The sequence below is a fragment of the Carex rostrata genome, chromosome 4, assembly GCF_964058835.1.
Source record: "Carex rostrata chromosome 4, lpCarRost1.2, whole genome shotgun sequence".
NCBI classification, from domain to species: Eukaryota; Viridiplantae; Streptophyta; class Magnoliopsida; order Poales; family Cyperaceae; genus Carex; species Carex rostrata.
This window is the reverse complement of record NC_135921.1, coordinates 4889456-4902436: the sequence shown is the minus strand read 5'-3', so window position 1 is coordinate 4902436 and position 12981 is coordinate 4889456. Positions and strand designations below refer to the sequence as shown.

Genomic DNA, 12981 nt, shown 5'->3' with positions numbered 1-12981 from the left:
CAATTTCCCATTGAACAGAAAACCAGGACCAAACAGCTCTACCAGTCCCTGAAAATGTCATATAAATAGAGAAATAGAGAAGAACTATATTCAAGATTGAATTGTGTAATTATGTCATCACGGTTTCCAGATTACAGTGGTTCATTAATTGTCAACACTCTTGAAGAAAAGAATTGGTCGTTCTGGAAATTTTCAAACTTCGCTGTCTAATTGGATAAAACTTAGTTTCTAATAAGAGCTACGATTCAAGTATTATTTAAGTTCACTTTGGAAATTTTTTAGTATAGTTTTTTTTTTTTTTTTTGAAGGTCAGATGGCAAGAAGCTTGCTGACAATATATTAAGATAAAAAAAGTATTTACACACCCCTTAGGGCTCTTTTTACACACTCACTCTTCTACCCCCCTAGAATTATATTAAATGGTAAACAAAATAGATAAAAACATCGCAAAGTGTCGGGCATGATTGCCCGTCTCCCTTGCCCCTCTATCTGATATCTTACTAACAATTGCCTCCCCATGTAATTGCTTGTATTTTGACTTCATTAATTAACATATACACTTGTTTACTCTCCTGTGAGAAGATCCGTCTGTTTCTCTCCTTCCACAGCTCCCAAACTCCTGAGGCCCATACCACATCCCATCTCTTCCTAGTCTCTCCATGTAATACCTTCCTGTGTTCCCACCATGCATCCCCGATGGATGTTGTGTTAGTTGGGACCGTTAGGTTAACTGATGCCAGCAGCCCCCTCCAAAACCTTTTAGCCAAATGGCATTGCCAAAAAAGGTGGTCTCTTGTTTCTAGAGTGTCTGTTGCACACATGACACATTCGATGTGAACCACACAGCCCCGCCTTGTAAGTATTTCTCTTGTTAACAGTTTGTCATTTAAAAGTAACCATACAAAGATTTTTACCTTCATTGGTATTTTTAATTTCCACAACTGTTTTTGGTATTGGCACCGCACTCCCTTCTAGTGTAGCATTTGGTATGTTGATGCCGTTGAGAAAGTTTCTTCCCTGGTCCATCTCCATTTCAGGCGATTCGTGTTCTGGTCCATTTCTGTTGCGCAATTAAAAATGGGTTTTAATTGTACCAGGGCCTTTAGAAAAAAGGAACCCTGCCCCTCTAGTTCTGCCGAGTTTGTGATGTTGTGTAGCTGTTGGAGCACCTGTGCCCACAGTCCTGCCGGGTCGTTGTGTATCTTCCATAACCATTTGGCCATGAGTGCTATGTTCTGATCCTCTATGTCTATTATTCCCAACCCGCCTTCTCTTTTTAGGGCGCATGTCCTTTCCCAGTTCGTGAGGCAGCTGATCGGTCTGCATACCGAATGCCCTTTCCACAAGAAACTCCTTCGTAGACGGTCAATGTATTTGATTACCCATTTGGGTAGTTTGAATGCTTGTGCGAAGTGTAGTGATAGTGAGAGTACCGATTTGACTAACACTAATCGTCCCCCCAAGGAGAGCAGGTTTGATTTCCAGCTTGCCAACCTGTGTTGGACTGCATGAATGATAGGTTGGAAATCTGCCTTTTTCGGATTCTTAAAGGTCAACGGAAGGCCCAGGTATTTCATTGGGAGTTGCGAGGGGGGGCTTGATATGATGTTTTGATAAACTTGATAGTAGAAATTTTCTTTTGGATAGTTTGAGTGATAAAATTGATTATATGAACCAATCCTGCTACATAGAGACATTCTGCCCCTTAGAATTACATTAAGTCAATTCATGAGGTATCATATGAAGATGACCTAACCATAGTAGGAATTATCGGTATCGGTATCGGGATTGGGATCGGTCCCAGCAGATACCGATACGGGATCGGAGGATCGGATCGGGGTTTTTTTTTTTTCTTTATGATTTGCTACGTGAGGATCGGCTCAGGATCGGATCAGGGCCGGCTGATACAGATTGGTATCGACCAATTTTTCCTACTATGGACCTAACTGGTAAAAGGTCTGACAAGTGTCGTACCACTTCATGTTCTTGGAGGTTTGAAGCTAAATATTTTAGCAATTCACATTGTGTTAATCTTGCAGTATTAGATATATTACATATCTAAACTTATATCAATTGAATTTAAGGTTTCTAAAATCGAAAAATAAATCCGTCCTTATTTACTAATCATCTCTTTTGGTTTTCATGACTACCTAATGGAAGGCTAAAATCTTGAAGTATTGAAGGAAGGTACATATGCAACTATAATGGTAAATTTTTTTTTTTTTTTCATCAAAATTCAATTTCAACTCTGATCAACTGTAATGTCAACATGTTCTTTATGTTTTCAAATCAGAATTGATATGATTATTTCCCTTAATCTATTACGTAAGGAAATCTGTAGAAATAAAAAATATATGCATCTAAAGATGTTCTATATGTTCTATAAATTTAAAAAATAGAATCAAAACCATTTGGGATATATGATTTTTATTGCAAAATTTCCTAAACTACCCTTGGTAGTAACAATAGAGCAATTCCTTCTACCTTCCCCATAATTTACTTTCTTGCTGCTCAACTTTGTTCCGTTAAGATTCGCTAATCTCTTTCTTGCTGTTCTGCACAGAGTCTAGATTTTCCACTGCCATCGACCATTCTCGTCTCTTGTAGGTTCGGCTCTTCCCACTGGTATGATATCTCCCAATGTTTATTCATTTCTCCACACACTCCACTGTTCAGAAAGGAAATTGACTGTTTACCAGTAAAATTCACCGCTGTACGGCACCCAATACACTAACTGGCAAGAAAATTGACTGTTTACCAGAAAAAAACACAGCTGGCTGACTGACTTAGTTTCTCCCTGATCTGATTTACACTTCTATCTCTTTTTCTCTCTGGCTGTCTTCAAATTTCGGCATTTTACATCAATTTTTGATAACTTTACTCTTCTTTTTTATCTTCCACATGTAGCTTCCATTTCAAAATAAATTAATTGTTAAATTGAACTTCCAATTTGATATTAATACAATCCTTCTGAATTTCCTATTTGTGTTTTTCTTAAGCTTTTGGTCCTAGCACCCTCTCCTAAAAAAGATTTACCAGAAGTTCAGATTCAAAGAGAGCAGGCAAATTTGACCTTTTTTTTGTTTTGCTTAATTATGTGTATCTCGGTACCAAGAGAGGGGTTGAGCTCTGGATATGAATCCATAGACTAATTGAACTTAGAAAAATAGAAATATGGATCCATTGCACGGGTCAATCCATAATATGCATATTACTACCATAGCCGACCCATAATATGCATATTACCATAGCCTCCCTCTTACACTTCTCCAAAAGTTATTATACAGCAGAGAACAAACAAGCTTATCTTTTCAGCACCAAGTCATTCATTGTTTTGGCTCTGCCTTAGAAGCATGGGGTGAGATTCATGCAAGATTAAAATAAAAGATCTGGATCTCATTGTACCAGTTCAGGTAGCCAACTATATCTAAATTCAATTTTCTACCCCCCTCAGGTAGCGCATCAAGTGATTTATTTTTTGGCTCTGCCTTCGATGCATGATGTGAGATTCGTGCAAGATTTAAATGAAGGGTCTGGATCTCATTGTACCAGGTCAGGTACCCTACTGTATTTGAATTCATTTTTCTTTCCATTTCCAACTTCTTACCAGTTGATAGTTACTGATGGATGTAAAAGATATATTCCAATAGTGCTCAGTGGCCTAACTTCTCTTATTTTCTGTCAAAGTAATGCCAGTTCCTAAACAACAACCCCAACTTCTCTATCAAAAAACAAAGCTCGGAGGCCTGGTGTACCATTTCCTCAAGTGAAGATCTCTTCCTTCTCTAATTTTTTGTGACTAAATATTTGAATCAGTCTTGCAGATGGGATATGCCCGATGCTCTGCAAGAGCTATATAATTGTGGCGTGGGGCCAGGCAAGACTTTTTCTTGCTTAGTCAAGTACTGTATGAGAATTATTTGAATAGCCTTTATAGTATTCCATCTTTCCTAACTCAGTCAAGTAATGTATGAGAATTATTTGAATAGCCTTCATAGTATTACATCTTTGAATAGCCTTTATAGTAAATCAGAGGATCCATAATTTTCACGAGAAATTAATGCTAATGACTCACACTAAAATTGACGAACAACAGCTTCATTATGGTTGCGGCTTAGCCGCAACACAAAACACCTAGTCCAAAGAAAATACTAAATGTAAGGCCCGGCTAAAAAAAATTGATTTCAATCTTCGCAGTCTAACCTAGCCCACTTAAAATTAGGCCCAACTAAAAAAAATTGACATCAAGTCTAATTCACTTAAAATTGACATCAAGTCTAATTCTCATTGGCTTATTGTAATGAAATAACCAAACACGGTATCTCACTGGCTTATGATAGAACCATAGGCTTATATCAAACTAAGAGTCTCTCAAAATTTTATATGATTGACCACATAGCTTAAAAAATTGACTCACAATATTTTTGAAATCCTAGCTAGCTATTTCATTAGTTATATATCCTTTATGGCTAAGCTGCTCTTCTGAGTTCTGAGTTGAAAAATGTGGGATATATCCTTTGCCAAGATTTACAAATCTATTATAGATGGACAATCTAGGTTCATCATTGCAAATGGATAAAGAAAAAAGTAATATTATTCTTGTAGTTTTTCTAAAAATGAATAAAAGATGCACTATTGTCGTCTACTACAATTAATGTCTTTATTTATAGGATATGTTCTTCTTAATTTATTTATAGAAATATGCATATCAAGGACCTCCGAGATGATGTTACTGGCAACTGGGATGCGGATCAAGCTGCTGATACAAAACTTTGGGTACAGCACAGCATGCACATTATTGAAAATATCTCACCAACCAAGAGATGATGCATGCGCTCATATATTATCAAAGTCCAAACAGTCGATTCAAATAGGTTTGTTGCGTTTGACCTTTGACCGAGCTGACATCCAATTAAATATGTAATTTCTATAAATTGGAGATATGGCCATCAACTAACACTAGCAAATTGTTTGCATTTAGTAATGTGCATGCTTCTTGAGTATAAGTTATAATTAAAAAAAAAAATACTTTCTTGTTTAGAATCATCAATCATGCCAGTTCCTGACTATATTTATCAAATTAAGTCTCTTGTAAAGAGATACGTAAAAAAAACATTTTTGTCTACCTTTTAAAAATACAAGCATGCAATTATCTCTTATACAGCTGCATTCATAAAATAACTTTATTGGGCCGAGCTGGATTTGAACCAGCGTAAACATATCGTCAACGAATTTACAATCCGTCCCCATTAACCGCTCAGGCATCAACCTTGGATGGAAGGATTAATTCTGAGTATAAGGAAAAATTAATCCCAGGTTTCTTAATAAACCTGAGAGAATGGATCTTAGGTTAATTGAGAAATTAATATGAACTCTTTATCATACCTCAGGGGAAATTGAATCCCTGCTGCTTCATTGAAAGAGAGATGTTCTAACCACTGGACGATGAGGGTGAATCTGCCCACACATCATCAATTGAGTTTACATCTGCTTCTTTTTCAATAGTATACTTATGCATTTGTTTATAATTATGGTTTCAATGGTTCTATTGAATTTGTTTAAAACTTATAAGCTATGATAAACTGATTAACTATGATATTAAATCTAGTTTAATTCTTCTAAAACACTTAATTACTTGAATCTATCAATCGAATTAATGAGTACAACCGCTTTTCTTATGCTCATTTTTTTTCTCAGATGATATGTTAGAATTTTAGTTTTGTTGTAGAAATTCCATTCGCCGTTCGATTTTTCTTTTCCTCTTCTAAAAACAAAATATCAAAATTGCAAGATTTAGGATCTATTCATTAAATATTTTCTTTTTTATGGGACAAATTTTATTATTTAAATAATATATTAAATATAGTAATACCTTATCCTATTCATTTTGAAATCTTAGTTGACCATTTAATTCTTTCATTTCAACAACAATAATAATCAAGTCTTTAGTCCCAAACAAGTTAGAATAGGCTAGAAATTAAATGAAACCCAATCACAATTATGTAGTAATAAAATAGTAATAAAAATAAAAATAATAAAAATAAAAGTGAAAGTAAAAGTGATAATTCTTTCATTTTAATTTATTACTCTGGTCTAATTAAATATAACAAAGAAAGAAAAGAAATATGACCTCTCTCTTGTGAAAAGCCCGGAAATAAACCGAAGTCACTCCCAAAAATAATACTAAATGTAGGGCCCACTTTAAATTAGAGTCTCGTTTAAAAAGGCGACACATATAGAATTCAAATCATTAATTTCTCTGACTCTTCTGTTCCAATCATACCACGAGCAAGAATTCCTATTCCATTTCTCGTTTCAGCAAGAAACTCTCTTGTTCCAATCTTGCTGTATCCAGAAATAAACCAAAGTCACACTCAGTACACCACTACCATAAACCCTTCTACTCTCTCCTCTCGCTCTCAATTCCGATCCTGCGACCATGGGGCGTGATTGGCAACATCTCCCACCGGAGCTCCTTCAGGTCATAGGCAAGAAGGTCACCTCCCTTACCGACTACATCCGCTTCCGTGCTGTCTGCCGTCCCTGGCAATCCGCCAGTACCCTGCGCCCTGACCACCTCCCTCTCCAACTACCATGGCTGATGCTTCCTTACCGATCCGACGGTAATAATGATTCAACCCGTCGCTTTTACGATCTTTCAGCTTCTAAAATCCACGAGCTTGACCTCCCTGAGACTCGCGGGATGTCTATCCGTGGATCTTCGCATGGTTGGCTTGTCCTCCAGAAACGTCACGTGGTGTCCCTGTTTAATCCCATCACCCGTGCAACAATTTCGCTTCCCCCATTCAGAGGACGTCCCACTACATTTTCTCAAATTGAGAATTTATTTAAGAACTGGGAAGATGATCAATATGATATTAACCCTACTAACAATGTCATGGTCCGTAAGGCTATACTGACATCAAGTCCAGTGCTAGACCCCAGTTGCACAGTTTTTCTTTTTACTAATAGCACATGGTGGCTGGCATTTTGTAAAATTGGGGACAAATGTTGGACACTGAATAAATTTGGATGTGATTGGCCTTGGGGTATTTGCGATATCATGTATAGCAATGGTTTGTTATACACAATTGACCTTTTTTGTGAAGTTACAATGTATAACGTTGATAATCCTTCAAGAACATTGTTGGGTGGCGGGCCTGGCAACATGAATCTGTTGAGTCTGTTTTGCTTTCATCTGGTCGAACGGGTATCTGGGGACATATTGCTCATTGATGACAAACCTATCTATGTTAATGAAGGTTTGATGAAAACTGAGCATAAAGTGTACAAGTTGAGCAATGATGGAGAACCAGAGTGGATTGAAGTGATAGATGTAGGCCAAAATGTGCTTTTCCTGTGTGGTCAATACAATGCATTTTCCCTCTCAAGGGCTAATCTGCAATTGCCAGAATGGGGTGCAAATTGTTTGTGCTATGACTCGGTAAGGACAGAGCAGAGGAACCGACGAGAAAGTTGTGGCTCATGGTACTATAATCACAACATCAAATTGGCCAGGCTGGATGATGGGAAGGTTACTGATATAACTGGTGATTTAGGTTCATTTCAAGAGAATGAGCTTTGGGAAAGGTCTTTATGGCTGACACCGAGTTTGCTCTAGCTGCTTCCTTACTAATGATAGACAGACTATTTTTGTAATTTTGTACTGGTATAGAATATCAGCAGATAATCCTTCTATTAGTTTGTTCCATGCTAATACTTTTTCTTACTGTTGTTCCTGCTTCTTCCTGTAGTGAAATGGAAGCAATATACATATTATTGAATATTGGTGTATTGTCCCAAACAATTTAAGCTGGAATATTTCTTCTCTGTTTAATGATAGTCCCTGCAAATTTTATCTGAATTAATTAATAATGATCCTACTGTTGGGATTTCTTAAGAAGTAACTGTAGAATTTCTTGTTGTTATTGGGGACAATAATGTTCCTTTTTTAATCAAGTATAACTAGAGTGAAATGTTTCGGAGGAAAACCAGTGCCAATAAAGTAGTTTCTAAAATGAGTTCACTTTTAATTAACCCTTGATTTAATTTATTATAGTTTCTAAAATCTTAAACATATTTAATTTGAGTATCGAGTAATTTTCTTTACTTGTGATGCGCATAAAGTGAAATCTGATTATACACCTTTATGTGCGGCGATTTTTATTAATATCCCTAAAACAAATCAAAATTTTAAAAATGCCCCTACTCCCAATTTTTTTTTAAAAATGCCCTGACCGCCTGGGCTTCGGGCGGCCCAAAAAAGCCTGTGAGGTGCCACCCCCTGGGGCGCCCCATAAGGCAAGTGAGGCGCCATCCCTAAGGGCGCCCCATGGTTTTTTTTTTTTTTTTATATATAGATCTTATAATTTTGATTTGAAGAATTTTGTGAAGAAAAAAGGATTAAAATTCATAATAAATCCAGGAATTTAAAATTCAAATACATTACTAAATAATACAGTACCGTCGAGTCCATAGAATAAGGTAACATAAAATTCATACAGCAACAACCAGTTCAAATATCAATTATACAAACCGTTACAGTTAAAACATAAAATACTACAACAATATACAATTGGGGTCTAAGCCTTACGAGACGAGGAGCTTCCTCCCTTTTTTTCCTCAGCCCGACGGACGCACGCTGGACACTCCCACGTAGTGAGACGAGCGTCGTTCAGCAGATCTGCATGCGGGTCCATGCAATTGGGATGAACAGCTTTGCCACATTTATAACAGAAGAACATATCCACCATATCTCCGTTCAGCTCACATAAGCAGCACTGTCCCCATCCAGGTGGAGGGACCCTGTCCACCCAGCCTTCCATCAGCATTTTTCTAATTGATGGATCAAGAGTGCTCAGAAATGCTTCTTTATTTTTGTGTGAAAACAATCTTTCCAAATTCCTCATCGCGTAGGCTTCAGCCGTCCAAAAATTATTAATGAGTGCTCTTTTTGCTTCGCGTTCGGTTTCAGTTCTTCCTCTATTTTTTCCAACTTTGAGTGCCATTATAACTAGGGTTTCAAGTGACAGCAATTGATTAGGAAGGCTAATTATGTGCGTAATTAAATACTAACTGTACAGTAATCAACGGCTAATTAGAAAATAATTAGAAAATATATAAAAAATAATTGAAATAAATATTTTAAAAATAATTAAAATAAATATTTAAAAAATAATTACCAAAAATATTTAAAAAATAATTTAAAAAATATTTAAATTACCTGTAGCTGTAGTCGCCCAGAAAATCGCCCGAAATCGCCCGAAATCGCCTTGAGCGCTTTCTCCCTTCTTTCTGCCTTTGAGGTGGAAGGTAGACTGATGTTGGAGTGAGAAGAGAGAGAGAAAAAACGAATAAATAGGCATCCCTAGTGGACCGCCCGTGGCCCAGGCGGTCAGGACCCTAGCAAATAGTGAAGAAATTGTAATTACTTGAATATAATTTCTTAGTTTGAATGTAATTACTTGAAGTATACTGTTAAGCTTTTAATTATATTGTTGAACTTTAATTGTATTGTTGAACTTTAATTGTATTGTTGAACTTTAATTGTATTGTTGAACTGTGTTATAATAATGAAATGTAAAGTGCAAACAACATAATACCAACATGAACATAAAATAAAAAAACGTAATGTCAACATAATACAGCAGTCCCATAGTCAAAATACTACAGTCAGAAATATATCACAATAAACAAAAACTCTACAATCATCATCTTCGTCTCCTTCCGGATAGAGACAACCTAGGAGCCGCTACGCCCTTGCCATGCCTGTGCGGCTGCACGCGCCTCTGCGGACTCACATCTCGTAATGCATCCTCTCCCAAATCCTCCTCATCGTCCCCCATATCCTCATCCTCGTCCCCCGTATACATGTGCTGCGTACCTGTCCTGGCTACCCATGGATCAAATCCAGCAGCTGACTCTGCATTGGCGGGCTGTGTACGCAGCTCCCATGGATCTTGCTCCCAGCTTGCAGAATACGTGGAAGGAGGCGGTGCGCCAAATAATGCAGAGACAAAGCCATCTGCAGTCTGAGATGAACTCCCACCAGCCTCAAAGTCATGCTCCATCTCCACTCCATATCGTGGTCTGTGGGAGCCATACGACTCTGCATCTGTATCTGCCGGGTCCAGCTCATTTATGCTAAATATGGGATCGGCATTCCAACGAGGTGCTCCATCCTAGATTAAAATAATGTTAGTTTTGCTACATACAAAGAACTCTGCAACAAATAATGGTATAATTGGCGACTGACCGTGCCAAGCTCTACTGCAACTCCGTATTTATTTTTATAAGCATCCCATCCTTGGGTATTCAACACCCAGTCGTGGAACGCCCAACCTGAGTCATCAGCTGCATAATTGGAAGTTAACTGAGTTAGAACGAACAATTCAACGAAAATAAGAATATTGTGTGTGTCGTACTTTTAATATTAACTTGTAATTACCTGCAGGAGCTTGCGGCATCTCATCGCCGTAGACAGGGACTCGTTGATAATCTGGATTTCGCGGTGCAGACTGTATCTCCCGCCAATTGATGTTCTCCCCAGCATCGCGCAGCATGCCAACGAGGCGGCCTTCAAAACCGCCTGTCTCCACGATTGGTGCAGTGTGCTCGAGCATCTGGCATCCTATATATCGCCAAGCATCCTTCGCCATGCACGCCAAGCTGTGTCCAACTCCTCTCATAGCGGTCAACAGCTGCACACAACATGATTATGCCTACAGTAAGTAATTAAAATTTGCAATTTAAAATTAAAGTATGTTTCGGTTTTACTTACCGCGCGAGCATTGATCGGACCCCAGGGCATATAATTGCTGGATGAATCCATCAGCCTACGTCGTAGGGTCTCGCCATAATGGCCTGTCAGGTAGACTGACGGCATGCCCCATCTCTGGTACCATACGGCATATCTCAGATCCCCGGGACCAGCACCCAACGATGTAGTATCTGGCGGGCTCCATAAGTGCTGCTCCGGATGTCGAGCCCAGTTGTACTGCATGACGAAATGCTGGCTCCAGTCGACTTTAGCCTTAGTGTGCGCCGTTCTGCAAGTGCAATTAATTAGAAAGTAGAGAAACAGTGGATATATTAAAGTTAAAAATTAATTAAGTAGATGGTACTTACTTGTGGAACTTGTTGGTAGCATCCTTGCCCATCAACGGGTGCTCCGGGATGAAAGCATCCAAGCCAAACTGTCGGGATACCCGATCGGGGTAATGGTACTCCACTATCCAGAAACAGACGATCGGTCCCCGATAATACCATAGATGTGTCTGCTCTAATGTCAGCGGGCTCAGCCATCTGCGCTGATACCATGCACGATACGGAAACCAATCGATATTCCCATCTCGGAGCATCTGGAGCTGACCCCGGACATAAGAAATCCCCCTGCCCCTCTCTTCATGATCGTGATGGCTGCCCCATATGGCGGCGTATGTGGGGCATCTGGCTGGCTCAGGGCCTCCCCAATCGGGATGCGGCAATGGTATGACTGGCCGGTTTATGGGCAGATGTGACCACGACCAATGCTGAAGCAGAAGAAGTGGTCCAAAAAGCTGTTTATTCTTGACCTGAAAATTTAACTTACAATTAAATCTGGGTGCTTCTTATCCATCCTTCAATAACAACGTATATTAATACAGACTTACCAGACAAGCATGACAGAGGCCTCTGTATAAGTGGGCGAGGACAGCTCCACCCCAGTTCCATCTCAATTCTTTCTCCAGGTCCCTCAGCAGGGAGAGGTACATCATCGGAACCGCGTCACCGCTGGAATCTTCGAACATGACAGCACCGCACAAATCCAGCACATATGCTCTAGTATACCTGCAATATAAAATAATCAATGTAAATAATTGAGACGGTTGAGCAACTACTAAGTTAATTTAAAGAGTGTAATAGTACCTCCTGACCGCCTCAATGTCATCAGTATCAACATCTATCTGATTCTGGAAGAAGTGAGACCGGAGTGCCTTTAGAGAAATGCAGTACCCGGAATAACGAAACTCCTCCTCCTCCCCCTTCTTCTTCTTATATTTCTTCTGCAGAGTCTTCGGATCACACCCTAACAACTCCGGTATCATCCTCTGCAGCTCTGGATGGTCTAAGATGCCACCTATGGGGTCACCATCGATACGTAAACCCCATAAGGCGCTCACATCACCAAGGGTGACTGTCATCTCCCCGACCGGGAGATGAAATGTATGAGTCTCAGGTCGCCATCTCTCCGCTAGACCTTGCATCAGAGACACATCGATCCTACTCTGCGGCATGGTGGCAAGCTGATACAAGCCGAGGTTCAAGATGTATCGCTGCATTTTTTTATGGGGGACGTACGGAATCTCAGACCTGCGATGCCTCACCGTAAGCATGACATCGTCCTGTATTTATTATCAATTTGTCAGACTCAAATCGTGCATTTTTTTTAATAACTCAACAGAATGTCATTTTTTAAAGTATAAAATTCACGTACCTCAAGAGATGCCAATGAGACGCGGTGCTTAACATGATGGGTCCATAGAAGAGGACTAAATGTGTCAGGATCATGCACACCATCTGGAAAATCGGCCTGAGACGACGGATCCGCTCTAGTCGGATCCTCAAAACCCCTGCCAGTCGTATCATCATACGACGACGGGCCCTCTCCAGTCGGATCCACCGAGGATGTGCCAGCTCCACTCGGATCCACAGGATCTGCACCCTCTGCAGGCTCAGCTCGTACTCCCCACCGTCTAACTCTAGGCATACTACATTTGCCAAAAAATATTAATCAAAACATACAATTTATATAAATTTTTTTTAATAAGAAGCATATACAATTCTGGGTTTACTTTTTGGGTGTATATGCAATTTGTTTACATAATTAATTTTGCATGTACATGCATTTTTTTTGTAAACAAATAAACTTTACAAAAAAACAAAATTAATTTTTAAACAAAAAAAATGCATATACATGCAATTTACATACAATTCTGGGTT

At 39.0% G+C, this 12981-nt stretch overlaps 2 protein-coding genes across 2 annotated transcripts; one reads left to right on the top strand and one right to left on the bottom strand.

Moving 5' to 3' along the window:
* The first annotated feature begins 6439 nt into the window (after positions 1–6439).
* On the top strand, positions 6440–7621 carry LOC144552537 (putative F-box protein At5g55150). The gene has a single exon (XM_078300502.1). The coding sequence runs from the start codon at positions 6440–6442 to the stop codon at positions 7619–7621; it is 1182 nt and encodes a 393-aa protein (XP_078156628.1).
* A 58-nt stretch (positions 7622–7679) lies between these two features.
* On the bottom strand, positions 7680–10885 carry LOC144552536 (uncharacterized). Its single transcript, XM_078300501.1, has 4 exons — positions 10781–10885; positions 10448–10700; positions 10256–10353; positions 7680–7748 (listed from the first exon to the last, which is right to left on the bottom strand). The coding sequence occupies exons 1-4, from the start codon at positions 10883–10885 to the stop codon at positions 7680–7682; spliced, it is 525 nt and encodes a 174-aa protein (XP_078156627.1).
* Between the last annotated feature and the right edge of the window lie 2096 nt (positions 10886–12981).

Excerpts from the sequence above, each read along its gene's own strand:
- LOC144552537 (XM_078300502.1), top strand. The coding sequence starts at position 6,440 with ATGGGGCGTGATTGGCAACATCTCCCACCGGAGCTCCTTCAGGTCATA.
- LOC144552536 (XM_078300501.1), bottom strand. The coding sequence starts at position 10,885 with ATGCCGTCAGTCTACCTGACAGGCCATTATGGCGAGACCCTACGACGT. Across the intron at positions 10,701-10,780 it reads GTCCGATCAATGCTCGCGCG|CTGTTGACCGCTATGAGAGG; the intron begins GTAAGTAAAACC and ends TGTTGTGTGCAG. Across the intron at positions 10,354-10,447 it reads GATGCCGCAAGCTCCTGCAG|CTGATGACTCAGGTTGGGCG; the intron begins GTAATTACAAGT and ends CCAATTATGCAG.